At 26.7% G+C, this 15,346-nt stretch overlaps 2 protein-coding genes and 1 long non-coding RNA gene across 6 annotated transcripts; 2 read left to right on the top strand and 1 right to left on the bottom strand.

Annotated features, from left to right (window-relative positions):
* Positions 1 to 4,244: 4,244 nt before the first annotated feature.
* LOC413181 (mortality factor 4-like protein 1) lies at positions 4,245 to 6,301 on the top strand. 2 transcript variants are annotated; one of them, XM_396632.7, is made up of 6 exons: positions 4,245 to 4,464; positions 4,603 to 4,720; positions 4,793 to 5,101; positions 5,180 to 5,392; positions 5,480 to 5,658; positions 5,731 to 6,301. In XM_396632.7, the coding sequence occupies exons 1-6, from the start codon at positions 4,437 to 4,439 to the stop codon at positions 5,901 to 5,903; spliced, it is 1,020 nt and encodes a 339-aa protein (XP_396632.3). In that variant the 5' UTR covers positions 4,245 to 4,436; the 3' UTR covers positions 5,904 to 6,301. The 2 variants fall into 2 exon arrangements, with proteins under 2 accessions (XP_396632.3, XP_006561709.1); XM_006561646.3 differs by having other exon boundaries at positions 4,247 to 4,464; positions 5,480 to 5,649.
* Positions 6,302 to 7,075: 774 nt separating this feature from the next.
* LOC409804 (serine/threonine-protein phosphatase PP1-beta catalytic subunit) lies at positions 7,076 to 15,274 on the top strand. Of its 3 annotated transcripts, XM_623270.6 has the most exons (6): positions 7,144 to 7,222; positions 7,716 to 7,787; positions 10,444 to 10,931; positions 12,107 to 12,205; positions 12,332 to 12,571; positions 12,657 to 15,274. In XM_623270.6, the coding sequence occupies exons 1-6, from the start codon at positions 7,171 to 7,173 to the stop codon at positions 12,762 to 12,764; spliced, it is 1,059 nt and encodes a 352-aa protein (XP_623273.1). In that variant the 5' UTR covers positions 7,144 to 7,170; the 3' UTR covers positions 12,765 to 15,274. The 3 variants fall into 3 exon arrangements, with proteins under 3 accessions (XP_393296.2, XP_623273.1, XP_006561704.1); XM_393296.7 differs by lacking the exon at positions 7,716 to 7,787 and having other exon boundaries at positions 7,076 to 7,222; XM_006561641.3 differs by lacking the exon at positions 7,716 to 7,787 and having other exon boundaries at positions 7,163 to 7,222; positions 10,326 to 10,931.
* LOC113219018 lies at positions 8,919 to 10,071 on the bottom strand. Its single transcript, XR_003305369.1, has 2 exons — positions 9,465 to 10,071; positions 8,919 to 9,349 (listed from the first exon to the last, which is right to left on the bottom strand). It is a non-coding gene; the product is annotated as an uncharacterized LOC113219018 (long non-coding RNA).
* Positions 15,275 to 15,346: the final 72 nt, after the last annotated feature.

Genomic DNA, 15,346 nt, shown 5'->3' with positions numbered 1-15,346 from the left:
ATAATAATAATAATAAGGACAACGGGGATAAATCTTTTCCGGATGGTCGCCTTCTCTTGTCACTTGGACTGATTCTTCTTTTCTAAATCGTGTGCTTAAGCCGAGAGACCACCGTCCGGAAGGGAACTTGTTGTAATTATTAAAAAAATTTTTGTCGAGGAGATCAATGCGTACAGTAGGCTTTATCGAAGAAATTGTTTGTAAAAAGATGAAAGTGGAGGCAGAGAGAGAGAGAGAGAGAGAGAGAGAGAGAGAGAGAGAGAGAGGGAGAGAAAGTTGAAGAAATGATGAAAATGGGCGAACGGTTGAAAGGCATAGTTTTTATTCTATATACTTTTGTAATCGGTCGACTTTTCTGAGTAGGGAGCGAAAATTTGTACAGTTCGATGCATGAAAGGAAAAAAAAAAAGCACGACGTGAAATAGAGAAAAAAAGTATATATTATGATTATCTATCGGTGCGGATGATTCTTTTATGGCATGTAAAAAAAAATTACATACATAAGAAATACACGTACACGAACATTATCATCTCACGATACGGTCCTATCGAAGAAAATATTATTATTCCGGCTAATAGATCATCATCATCATCATCATCATCATCATCATTATCATCATCGTGTGTTGGATTAGCTTCATCGACAATGTCGTAGCGAACATGGAGACGAACTCGAGCATATGATAGAGAGAGGAAAAAAAAAAAAAAAAGAAGAAGAAGAAGAAAATTGCAAAAGCAAAAAATCTTAGGCTGTACATTTACATTGCATGTAAACGCATCTATACGTATTCAATTCGAGTCGTAAATGATGAAAAGTGTCTAAGATTCTTTTTCAGGATACAATGTTATTCTGGAACTGATTTATAAAAAAAGAAAAAAGGGGTTTTTCGAGAGGAATTTTATACCGGTGCACCTTGACTTTTGCCGCGTGAAACTGCGGTGGAAAAAAAAAAAGAAAAAAGAAATGAAGTTTGTAGGCTGATTTCAATAGAAATTTCATTCATTGAAACAAAGATGTATCAATTATAAATATATTGTTCCTGAAGAAGTCGAGGTCCTACTGGATGGAATTGTCTCAGTTGGAAGTCTCTTAAGGATGTACTCTAAACGTACAACTTAGTGTACGTCCAAAGCCATAGTGCCTACACAATAATGATCATACCCTTCTGCAAAACTGTATATAATTTACATACTATATAAAAATATATAAATAAATATATATATATATATATACATTATATATATATACACACACAGACAGGCAAAATGTAAGAATGTGACGACCCTGAAGGACAAAGAAAAAAAAAAAATATAAAGAATAACCGGATGCTGTGGACACCTCATTGCGATTATCATGAAATATCGATTAGTTAGTTTTAATTTCAAATAATAATTAATTATTGAAACATTACACGAGAAAAATGTTAGTTTATAAATTCACTTATTATATATATGTACATGTATATATACTATATGTATATGTAATAAGTATGTATGTTTTATAGTCAAACGAATATTGTGCAGAATAAGAATTGAATTCTAATTATCTGAATGAACTTGGAAAACTATTTTCCTTTTTACTTTTCCTTCTTTTTTTAAACATAGATACAATGATGGACATGATACAAACGTAGATACAATGATTTCTTTCCCGCTACATTTCATATTTATTTCAATATAATTAATCGTATAATATTTCAATAAATAATTAGGAGCACAAAAACAATAGTTAAGAACAATTTATCTCTTGTTCATTATATCATATAATAGATAATAGAAAGTAAAGTGAAGAATGGAATAATAATTATTCTGCACAACTTTCGTGAAACGCAATACCTATCTGTAACAGAGAGGATTGTAATAATGTTTTGTTTCTCGTTTCTTTTTTTTCTTTTTCCGATTAAACTCCGATAACATCGCACTTTTTTTCGTACACATCGTGCAACGAGAGAGGGGAAGCAAAACGGAAAAAAAAGAAAATAAAAACAGGAAAATAAAATGGAAGAAAACGTGAATCGATGAATGCGTGAATCTGTGTGAATGGACGTGATGATCGAATGATGAATAATTAATTGATACGAATGTTCTATCGGTCGGCGATTCGATTAAACGATTCCCGACTTACCAGTGAGAAGTTACGATATTTTCTACCTGAATGTTTGTGAGGATCTCGGCGAAGTCTGACCACGTCCGGGATTTTAAGAGATGTAATAATATTAATTAATTCATCGATATTGTATATTTTAATCTGTTCGAGAAGTACGTTGTAAGAGACATAACACTTAAAAAAAGAAAAAAAAGAGAGAGAGAGAGAGAGAGCGAAGAAAAAAAAAAGAAAAAAGAAAGAAGGAAAGAAACGAAGCAAAAATTGTCGTTCCGACGTTTTCAGACTTTTCGGGATCTTTTTATAATAACTTATCGCGAAAGATGGTTCCAGTCCATCAAATTTTCATTTTTTAAGCCTGATTATTCATGAAAAAAATTCTCTGGCTCTCTTCTGGCAGTCTGTCGAATAAGGCGCTTCTTATATTTTATAATGGACGACAGAGTCTTTCCTTAATCTTTTTTTTTCTCGTTTAGCGAGAGTTTTATGATCTTTACTTAACGCGATCTTATGCGAAACCAAGCATCGAGAAAATAAATTATTATTGTTGTTAGCGGCGAGCAACAACGACGATTCGATTATTTAAACTAAGATAAAAAAAAGAGGAAGAATATTAGAAACGCGTTGCTTTAGAAATATAACGATATTCTTTAAAGTTAGCTTGATCCTAATTCATTAATGATTTTTTTTATCACTATTTGCACGTACGTATATGTACGCAAACAAATATACTTTTCTACGATTGTATTTGAGAGACTGTTCAGAAATAATATTAAAAAAAAAAAAAAAAAAAGAAAGAAAATAAAAAAAAAAAGAATTAATTCTGATCTTAGAAAAAGTAAAAAGAAATTAAACGATGTATGTACCAATACGACGAATGAGAATTTTGTCACATTTTACGGGCACAACCCGTCGAAAGATAAAGTCGAAAAGAAGATTTGAAAAAAGAAAAAAAAAAAAAAATTGAACAGGAAATTACAAAATATAACCTTGTGTAACGTCATAGGGAGATGTGATGTTTTTAATTTACCATAACCTTCGTGTTTTTTCACTTATCATACTTTATTATACGAAAAATTATTTTTCGTATAATATAATTTTCGTTTATCTTGTTACAAAAAAATAAGAATCTATTCGAATCGACATTTTCGTTGTTCGACGTTAAACATTTGTACGTTTTTACTCGATTTAATTTTAAATTTAAGTTGATATATATAATTTTGCACCGGAAAATTTGTTCGTAAAACTTACATATAAGTTCTAAATGTTTATAAAAAAATAACGAATAATGTAGCAGAAAAAATATTTTTTATGTACGTTTAATACGTATAACGGTATAAAAAAAAAAAAAAAATAAAGCGTCGAAACTTCATTCAAGTTCAAACTTGATCTTTATAAACGTCTCTATATTTGACACATCCGTGTATTATTATGAATTTATATAAGTAAAGTGATTTATAATTTTAACATTTAAATTTATGATTTTAATATTTTATTCTAATTATGATTTCGTTATAGGAAAAAAATTAAAAAATATATATAAAAATATTATAATATAAATTAACAGTGAGAAATTTTCATATTTACTTATTTCAAATATAGCACGCATGCGCAATGTTTGCGAGCTACTACTTATTGTCGCGCTACAGTTGATCATTCAGCATTCCCGCGTTAGCGCTTACAGAGTAAACGTCATTTTTTGTTTCATATATATATATATATATATGAATTTTTTTACATATACTTACATATAATAATAATCTTATATACAGAAATGAAGTTAAGACATAATGTATATATGCTCATAATATTAGTAGTTATTTTCATACTTTGTATCGATAAATTATAGGTTAGAATAAGCAATAGACAATTATCGTATACACTTGACAAATTGTACATTTGGCTTAAAAAAATATATAACTGTTATGTCAATCATTTGTAATCAATATGCAATACTTATTTTAGCATAAAGAAATATACCTAATGTTTTAATAATTGTTTTTTTATTTATTCTTACATCAAGTCTCAAATTAAATTTAAATTAAATATGCCTTTCAGGCTGGAAAATTGTGCAAATGAAAAATCCCTAATACTAAGATTTTTTTTTTATAATAAATATAATCGCTCATATTGGAAACTAACCTTTAGATGTGAACATATAAGAACATAAAGCCTAAAACACTATATTCAAAGTTCTGCTTTAAATTGATCAGTGGAAATCAATTGTTTTTCATTGGCGCGAATTATCGAGCGATTTCCTAAATTTAGGCAATATTTAAAATTGACGATTTAAAAACCAACAGTCAAAATAAGTAATTCAAAGGAGATAAGTATGCCACCGAAGTGTAAATTTCAAGAAGGTACACGTTTAATTTTTAATACAATTATGGAAAATTCCAAGATATATTTAATGATGTTTGATTACTGAATAATAAATATTTTTTTCATTCATTTTCATTTTTTAATTTTATTTTCAATAAATATGTGGTAATTTGTAGGGGAAAAGGTTCTATGTTTTCATGGGCCATTAATATATGAAGCAAAATGTCTAAAGTCCTCCATTACTAAAGAAAAACAGATAAAATATTTCATTCATTATGCTGGATGGAATAAAAAGTAAGATTTATATTTTATTTATTATATGTTTATAAAATTGAAATTATAAATATATAAATTTAATATAAATAGTTGGGATGAATGGGTTCCGGAAAGTAGAGTACTTAAATATAACGAAGCAAATGTACAAAGACAAAGAGAGGTTCAAAGAGCACATTCAAATCAACAATCTGCTCAAAAAAATAAAAAGGGCAGTACTTCGTCTAAAACACAAGGACGTAGAAGTGAAGGTGGACGTGAAAAGGATACTGACAGCAGAGCTAGTACTCCTGTTGCAACAGTTGATAAAGGTGTCAGTCGTTTTAATAAAAGCACTAGTAGCAATGTAACACCATCATCATCTCATGATTCTACTTCAGATGCTCCACGTAAAAAACGCAGGTTTATATCAAAGAAATTTCATTTTTATTAAATTTTATTAAAATATTAATAAACTATGAAATATAAAATTTATTATAGTCGATTAGAACCAACTGGTGAAACAGAAGAATATCTCACTAAAGTGGAGGTTAAAATTAAGATTCCAGAGGAATTAAAATATGTACTTATAGATGAATCGGAAGTAATATTAAAACATCATAAATTGCCTGCTTTGCCTGTAAAAAATACAGTTGATAAAATTTTAGATGACTATGTAGAATCAAAATCAATAGGAAAAAATGATTCTGTCAGGTAATTGTATTATAATTTTAAAAATGTATTATTTTTTTATACATTATATTTTTTTTATATAAAACTAATATTTTTATCTATTTTTAGGGAAAGTACATTAGAAATAACTAAAGGTATTCGCGAATATTTCAATATTTCATTAGGTTTACAATTATTATATAAATGGGAACGTCCACAATTTATTCAAATTATGAATGATAATCCTGAAACACTGCCAAGTCAACTATATGGTGCATTTCATTTATTAAGGCTGTTTGGTACTATTTGTAATTATATTTTATGATAATATATTAATATATAATAAGAAATATTATTATTAATTTATTTAATCTTTACAGTGAGACTTGGAGGAATGTTATCATATACTACATTAGATGAAAGAAGCATACAATTATTATTGTCTCATTTTCACGATTTCTTATTATATTTGCAAAAAAATAATACTGAACTTTTTAATCTTCAACAAGATTATGCAGATTCACCACCCGATTATCATAGGAAATATGCTTAGTTATTATAAACATTTGGATATTTTTAATTGAATTCAACAATATTATAATTATTTTATATCCCAGACTATAAGTACATATAAGCAGCTACAATGTTTGTTTAAAAATTGTGTATATTGATGCATTGTTAGAAATAGTTCAGTATATAAAAATAGGTTATTGTAAGAACATATAAGAATTTGAAAAATTATATTGAATATTAATCAACATTTTTCTAAACTGTAAGTATATATTCTTAATTTGTTAAATGTATAAAAAAAATATTTGAAAAATGTAATACATTTTATATGTCTTAGTTTAAGCTAAAAATTAATGAATAATATCTTTTATTTATTGTAAATATAATGTATTACTACTTAACTATCTAATTACAATTTTATACATATTTAGAAACATTTAATTCACGAGTATAGCTTATTTTTAATTAATACCATTCTAAATATACATTTTATCTTTCTTTTGAATAATTTCAATTTATTTTAAATTGCTGCAATTAAAAAATTATAATGTATACATATGTATATTTATGACGTATTATATGAAAGTGTACAAAGATTAGATTACGATTTTATTTATAAATATATAATTGTATTGTATTTTACGTAAAATTATCAATTATAAATTGAATATTTAAACTTCAATTATAGTAGATATATTTTTTGACGAATTAACATTTCGACGAATATATTAAATCTATCAAACAAATAGATATTTTTGAAAATGATTACATTATTTGCGTTTCATTCTTCAGATATTTTATGAATTTATTCCAATATTTTGAACTTATTCGCCAAAACACCAGATTATCAAAAAATATCTATATCAACTATAACCTTAGATTGTAACACGAAGCAAAATTTCCAAATTAAATAATACGATCAAATCATAAATATTTCTACGATATGAAAATAATTCATTTACATAAGAACACAACAAATTTTATGTTATATAAGACGTATTATTGTTGAAATATTCATATAGGAAAAGAGAAAAAAGAGAGAAATCAAATGCAATATAATACAATATATTGCATATTCACCCAAATCAATAATCATTTTATGTCAAAACTAATATTTAATATTAAGTTTGCTATATTTTTCTTGTATTTACATAGGACCAGCAGTCGATAATAATTCATATATATATACATATATATATATGTATATATATATATATACAAATCGACAAGAGTCATATATAGTTAAATGCGTATACAAACATATCATCTAGTCTACAAACATCAGGTTAGTCAGTCAGTGGCAAGAAAAAATGGCGGATGTCGAGTTGAACGTCGACAACCTGATACAAAGATTGTTGGAAGGTACGTGATAAAAAAAGAGGCCTCTGTGAAAAGAAAGTGTGAAGTTGTTCTTGGTAATATAGTCTTCAGTTTAGTGTACAGTTAATCGAAAGTTTTTTCCGTAATACCCAGTGAAAATTGCTCGATATGAAGTCGCGCCGCGTACATCGAGTATATATACATTTCTTTCCAGCCAGAGGAAGATTAAATCGTGCGCGATCTACTTTGTCATCCGATATCTGTGTATCACGAGTCTACAAATGGTTTTCCTCGAGTTTCCTCGTTTGTCGAAAGTTCGTTTAATTCGTGATCCGTAGATATTAAATAGAGAGAAAAGATAAAAAAAAAGAAAAAAATATCGATCTTCCAGTGTTGCAGTTGTCGTAATTCTTTAAACATGCCAGACGTCTTTGGATTTATTCCGTATTTTTATTTATTTTCCCAGAAGGCAAAACTATTTTCTTTTGTTTGTTCTCTTTTCTCATGCTACATGTCGGAACTCTTTGCGGTAAAGTATACCACACGCAGAAAGACCAGGTTCAGAAGAAAGCCAAGCTAAAAGATATTTTCTCGTCGGATTTTGTCGGTACGCAATAAGGAAACCACCCCATGTAGTTTTTTCCGTTCTTTAGTTGCGTCTTTACCTGCCTCAACATCGTGCGTGAACGCTCGCCATCGTTTGCTTATGATTTATAATGTAAAATGAAGTAGAAGCTAGATATAGCATTGTGGCACCTGCAATATTGAAGTTCTCCCAAGATATCATCTTCATTCTCAATCAATTTTATCATCATATTGATGATGTCCCATTAGCTTTTAAGGTATTATTGATTATATGTGAATTTTTTTCATTGTGTATTTAAATTAAAACTGTATATAAAACATAATATATTTAAGATAAAATTTTGTTAGTTAGGATAAAGCTTTTGGGACTATCCATATAATAAGAACATTAAATTCAAATCACTTTTTGTGAATAATAAACCATATAAAAAATATAATTTGTAACAATCCAATTTGCACGTAAAATATTGCTTGAATGCAGATTAGTTTATTTGCATGCTTGATATGATACTTGTCAGTGTTGATTTAAGCTTCTATAATAATAGTATATGTACAATTATTCTTTTTTCTTATCAAATTAGCTACTTTTTTTGGAAAATAATATCACATTCTTTTTCAAAAACTTATGGCACAATTTGATGTATTATCACAAATGTTTAGTATCAATATATATATATATATATATATATATATATATATATATAGAAACATATGTCAAGATTATATGTATAAATAACATCAATATATATATATATATATATATATATATATATATATATTGATGTTATTTATACATATAATCTTGACATATGTTTCTATTAATGTGTTCAATTAATATATATTACAACACTGACTTTATTTATTAAATATATTTGTTATAAGATTTTTATTTAATAAATATAAATAATTTTAAATTCTTTTTTATTTGTCATTTTTTATCAAAAAAATTAACAAATATTAAGAGATATACAAATATAAACTATGTATAATAAATTATATATGTTATATATGTATATAAATTTTTAATAAATATTTAATAATAAATTTCATTTTTTAGAATTACAAAAAATCTTATTTAATTAGAATGAAGATGTTAATGCTTGGCGAAGAATAATAATTTTTTTTAATATCTATGATATTATTTTTTATTTTATCTATAACAAAAGTTTTTATCAAGTATCTACTCTAGTGTACAAATTGATAATGCTATTAACATAAATTGCAATACGCGACTAAAGAGCAATTCAAACTACTGCGTGTGAATAAATATAACGATGACGATAGCTACAATTTTTTCATCGTATGTTCTGTTTCCGTAAATAACTGTATTATTAATAGATGTCATTTCCGACATTTTGTCATTTTCGAATTTTTTATCATTCTTTCGCAACAGAAATTCCATCTTTTTTGTTTCTCTCTCTCTCTTTCTCTCATCATTAATTATAATGCTTAGATACTCGTTGATGTGACCTTGCTGATATGCAGTTTTCCAATAATCACCATCGGCCCAGTTTAACCGCACCGTGAATTCCTTTATAACTATAAATAATCCAATGACACTGATACAAGGTTCTAAAGAATAATCTACAAATGAAATTTTACATTTCTTTGCTCATAATCATTTGTTCATTGATCATTCCATATATTTCGTCTACATTTTCGTAATCTATATTCATATATCACGATCAGTGGTACTTACGCGTGACCACCAACCGATTTCAAGCTTTTGTTTTCGACTATTCCACAAGTTTATGCTTATACGGCGTATTATTCGAACTCATACAGCCGCTTAATCCCTTCGAAGCATTATAACTACGACAACCTTTTGTGTCCCCGATTATTGCATCAGAAGAAAATATATATCGTATCGCTTGATGTTTTCATGATTGAACCTCCTGCGTTTAATTCTTTCATCTTTCAAAATAAATCATTAATGTTGTTATTTATGCAAATATATGACTAAATCTTTTCGTAACATCAATAATTTTTTACTGATTCTTATATTTTTTAATATTTGACAATATAGGTTAAATATATTTTTTGAATTTAAGAAAGTTTCAATTTTAAAGCAACTTTAAAAATTACATTTACAAAACATATGAAATCACAAACAAATCACAATATAAAATTTATATAATATATGCATAGTAAATAAATAAAATTGAATTAAAATTTTTGATTAGATTTCGATAAAGTTAAGTTAGATTTATCAAGTTTTGAAACTTTCTTAAATTCAAAACTAATATTTGGTTATTCATAAAATATTATAAAATAAAAGGATCGGTAAAAAATGTTTAATGTTTTAAAATAAAAGGAAATATATAACATCCAAATATTGTTTCGAAGAATTAAGCATAAAATGTGATATATGAATAACGAACTTTGTCACTCGAGTCGATCGAAAATTAACTCAACAATCCCGAACATATCAGACCGTATTTATATAAGCAACAATAGAAAACCCGAACAATAGGACGGTCCGTGGAATCCGTGTAATCGTATTACCCTTGTTCCCCCTTTGAAAATCGGTTCTCGGCAATCAGATACCTTCATGCTCCAGCGTAGAATTATGCTCGATGTACCTGTGACAAAACGACTCACCGATGCCTCGCGATTCGTCGCCGACATTGCGGGAACGGGCAGGAAATGCATTTAAACGTGGAAATTTTTGGGCGCAGTCCGAGGATGCCGACCAGGAAAGACCGTCTTAATGTCAGAGGGAGAGGTGCGTGGCCTTTGTCTCAAGTCACGGGAAATTTTCCTACAACAACCGATCCTGCTCGAATTGGAGGCGCCACTTAAGATCTGCGGTGATATTCACGGCCAATACACTGACTTGTTACGACTATTTGAATATGGCGGTTTCCCGCCAGAGGCGAACTACTTATTTCTTGGTGATTACGTAGACAGGGGCAAACAATCGTTAGAGACGATATGCTTGTTGCTTGCCTACAAAATCAAATACCCGGAGAATTTCTTCCTATTGCGAGGCAATCACGAATGCGCAAGCATAAATAGGATATACGGGTTCTACGACGAGTGCAAGAGGCGGTACAACATTAAATTATGGAAAACGTTCACCGATTGCTTCAATTGTCTTCCAATCGCGGCGATCATCGACGAGAAGATATTTTGCTGTCATGGAGGTCTCAGTCCAGATCTTCAGGTGATTTTAATATTGATTTTTCGAGAAAATTGTTTTCAAAATTTCTTATATTAAAATATACAGAAATGATTAATATTTTAAATTAATTTGTGTCAAATATTTTTATATAACTATCATTTATAGAATTTTATAGAATTAATCATAAAAAATCATTTAAAAGGTAAAAGATCGTATTTATTTAAGGAATTTTTTAAATATTGATCAAGAGGTTTTTTTTTTAAACAGGAAGTTTGTAACATTGCGTACGGAAATGTTATGTTAAAGATCGATGTAGTCTTAAATAGCATTTTGTAACAAGTTACAACTATTTTATGAAATATTAATATCATTAATAAAATTATTAAACATTTGCGTAAGTAATTTGCAAAATTTTTTGAAATAATTTTCGAATATTTATATTTATTAAGAAATAAAAAGTATTAAAATGATATATGCAAAATATGTTAAAATTTGAAATATATCAAGAAATAAATTTAAAAAAATTATAATATTAATAGATTTTTTATCTATTAATATTACTTAAGATTTTTAATTATTAATATTTTAATATCTAAATAAAATTTTTAAAATTATTTTTTCGTATTAAATTAAAAATATATTTATAAAATTTTTATAATGCTTATAATACAATCATAGACAAATATATGTGAAATTTATATTTATGAAAGAAATTTAATATTCAATTTTTATTTAAGAAATGAAAATTAAATTGATGGGTTTTAATGCTTCTAAATTTTAATAATATTTTTAATTTTATGAAACTTGATTTATGTTAACTATCAATAATAAAAATCTGAATCTTTAAATGTTTTGTTTTTAGAAGCACCTGGTAACATTAATTTATGAAAGAAAATTTAAAAAAGAACTTGTCGCTTGGAATATTGATTTTCTATTTATAAACCTAAGAAAAAAAATATTAAACGTTTGATCCTGGTTAGAATGTCAAAAGATTATTATTTTTATATAATAAACTATTGATTTTTACCATTCATAAAAGAATTATCGTTTAAAAAAATATTCTTAACGCTATTTTACTTTTATTATTTCTTATTTTTCTAGTAAAAATTATAAAATAATTATTGCAATCAAATTTTATCATAAATAATATTTATTTTATAAAATTATTAATTAAAAAAAATGTGCAGTAAAAATATTTATTATTTTTTATTCAACAGAATATGGAACAAATCAAAAGAATTATGCGTCCGACAGATGTACCTGATACTGGCCTTCTCTGTGATTTGTTATGGTCAGATCCAGATAAAGAAGTTCAGGTATAATGATTTTCATTATATATTTGATTATACATTCTACTTCATATAATGATACTTCATGTAATTTTAATCTAATATATTTTTATATTAGATTATATATATTCTAATATATTTTTTACGTTTTAGGGATGGGGTGAAAATGATAGAGGTGTATCTTTCACATTTGGTCCAGATGTAGTATCGAAGTTTTTAAATCGTCATGATATGGACTTAATATGTAGAGCACATCAAGTAGTCGAAGATGGGTATGAATTTTTTGCAAAAAGACAGTTAGTTACTTTATTTTCCGCACCAAATTATTGCGGAGAATTCGACAATGCCGGAGGAATGATGAGTGTTGACGAAACTCTAATGTGCAGTTTTCAGGTAGGATTCATCAATATTTGATATACTCATCATTCATTTTTGCATGCTGTATTTTTGTTTAATTTTTATTCATTAATACGTGCAGATTTTGAAACCATCAGAGAAGAAAGCTAAATACCAGTACTTAAGTTTGAACACGGGTCAAGCCACCAGACCATCTACACCACAAAGGAATCCAGCCAAAAAGAAATGACAGCCTTGTACTCGGTTTTTCCTTCAGTTAAGGAAGCTCGTCGATAAGGCGACCAAATTTTTGTTAAGGCGCGAACATTAAGAGCATAACATTGTATGATATGTTCTATCACTAACTAGCGGTTATGCCAAACAGATGCATAGCAAAGAAAAAAAAAACAAAAAAACAAAAAAAAAAACAAAAAAATAAAAAAACAAAAGGAATGAATGAGACACGTAGTGATATTTGATCGTCGAGAATTTTTTGTGATCGTTAAAGACTTTAAAAAAGGCAGGTTTAATTTTTTCCTTCGAATATAATTTCAATCTAGCATTTTAAGTAATTATTATGTTGACTGATTAGTAATTAAAAATAACGATAGAATGGCTCCCGAGTGCTTGTTATGAAAAGTTTAAAAACAAACAAAAACAAAAAAAAAAGAAGTAATTCTTTGTTAATGCTTTTCCATAAGTATTACTTTCATGTTTTAGAATCAAGTATCAAGAGAAATTATCTCTTCCTTGCATCTTAATATGATAATTAATATAGTTATTAAAGAAAAACTTTTTTTTCATATACATTTAATTTGAATCAAGGATCACTTCCGTGTTCTCAAAATTACTTATATATATCTTCTAAATATGAGTGGTCCTTTAATTGCCATTAGTGTTTAAAAGAAATTCAAATTCTCATTCTCATTTTAACTATTTATTGCTTCCATGTTGAATGTTCAGTGTAATTATTAGATACATTGCTGATTATTCTTAATATTTGTCTTAATAATATCATTGCCATCGCTTTGCAACTGATTTAATTATTATTGTTTAATGAAATGCGCTATATCATGTACATAGATATTCTTTCATTTCACTTCATATTTTTTTCTATTTTATTTTTTTCTTTAATCATTAAATCATATCTCTAAGCACGTTTGAATACTTTAGTTTCTAGTATTCGCACGTTTAAGATATGTTGTAGGAATATTAGATTGTTAATTCTCTAAAAACGAAAAATAAGAGAAAAAATAGAGAATCAGTATTTTTAAGATGATGATTCTATGCAGATTATTATTACTGCATTTATTTGAAGGACATATACTCGAAAGAAATAAATGGGTATTAAACATTATTTCAGATGCAAAATATACTTATTACAAAGTTGTATTTAAGAAAAAGAATCTCAATCATTGAGAGATTTTAATCTTGCGATAAAATAAGTATATAAAAATATATGTATTAAATCGATCTACGAAGTACCAAATTATTAAAATGTAAATCATATTTGTTAACGGATAAAAAAAAGTCCTCGAATGATTTATTATTTCTAAGAACATTTCTATTTCACTTTCAGATGTTTTGAACTTTATTTCTTTAAATATAACTCGATTTTTAGGTATATAATTAACTGATAAAAAATATACTATATATTTAATTTTACTTATTAAGTATTTAAATAACATAACAATTATATGATATTTCATTTTTATTCGTACTTTATAAAATATTAACTCTTTTTTTAATTGTTTTAAGAAAAACTTTTTTTGCATTAATTACTTAATAATATAATTGTTTGTTAAGTTGTGCAATATAAAAAATAGTTTTTACATAAATGAAAATCTAGAAAAGGTATCAGAAATGATTTGAATATCGACGTGTATAAGAGATAAGTAAGAATATTTACCAAAAATACATGAAAAATAAAAGAATAAATTATTTGAAAAAAGCGAAAAAAAAAATTAAAAAAAAAAAGAAAAAAAATATATTAGATTACATTGTATCATCAGATTAACTTATACAATTCCAGAAGTGAATGATGAAATGATTAAACTTATTATCTGAAAGTGAAATAAATCAATTTTAATGCATTGTTAGACGATTAAAAACGATTATTAAGTTCATTTATATGAATATTTATAATTTATATTAAAATTATTATTTAAGGAATGAGGATGAATCATAGTGAATTTTTTTATATATTCAAAGATTTTTAATCAATTTATTATAAATGAATTAATTATTATAAATTGTTAAATAGAGAAAAAATATGAATTACGAGCATATTTGATAAAGTTGTGACAGTTAAATTTTCTTTTTTTAGCATTTAGATAAGTTCTACACTGGTTACGTGATTTAAACAAGGCGACTTAACTATGGCCATTTTTCTTCCCTCACATTCGCCATTAACTTTCCCTATTTCTCTCTCCCGTTCCCAATATAAGTTTAATTGTAAAAGAAGCGGTTGTGATCCCTCGATAATATGCGTTTTGTCTGAGACTCGTAAATTATATACATAGATATTATATTTGTAAATGGCTGGTCGGTCGGGATTCGACGATGCTCTGTCAAATATAAGATAATAATACTAGTTATGTGCACATAATCAGCTATTGTTACATTAATCGAATCTCGACAGAATAAGCTAATTCAATAACATCCTAAAGATGTAAAACTTTCAGATAATAAATATGCATATTGTTGTACAAACCTGTTTCCGTGAGCTTAACATTTGGCTCTAGATTAAATATGTTTAAATGCGAATAATAAAAAAGAGGAAGCGATAAGATCGCGTGTATATGATCATATTGTTTTTGTAAAAAAAGAAGA

Source organism: Apis mellifera, linkage group LG9, assembly GCF_003254395.2.
Source record: "Apis mellifera strain DH4 linkage group LG9, Amel_HAv3.1, whole genome shotgun sequence".
NCBI lineage: Eukaryota > Metazoa > Arthropoda > Insecta > Hymenoptera > Apidae > Apis > Apis mellifera.
The sequence above is the reverse complement of the archived record's forward strand: the minus strand, read 5'-3'. Positions and strand labels throughout refer to the sequence as shown.

Excerpts from the sequence above, each read along its gene's own strand:
- LOC413181 (XM_396632.7), top strand. The coding sequence starts at position 4,437 with ATGCCACCGAAGTGTAAATTTCAAGAAG. Across the intron at positions 5,102-5,179 it reads GCTCCACGTAAAAAACGCAG|TCGATTAGAACCAACTGGTG; the intron begins GTTTATATCAAA and ends AATTTATTATAG. Across the intron at positions 5,393-5,479 it reads GGAAAAAATGATTCTGTCAG|GGAAAGTACATTAGAAATAA; the intron begins GTAATTGTATTA and ends ATCTATTTTTAG.
- LOC409804 (XM_623270.6), top strand. The coding sequence starts at position 7,171 with ATGGCGGATGTCGAGTTGAACGTCGACAACCTGATACAAAGATTGTTG. Across the intron at positions 7,223-7,715 it reads GATACAAAGATTGTTGGAAG|TATACCACACGCAGAAAGAC; the intron begins GTACGTGATAAA and ends TTTGCGGTAAAG. Across the intron at positions 10,932-12,106 it reads GTCTCAGTCCAGATCTTCAG|AATATGGAACAAATCAAAAG; the intron begins GTGATTTTAATA and ends TTTATTCAACAG.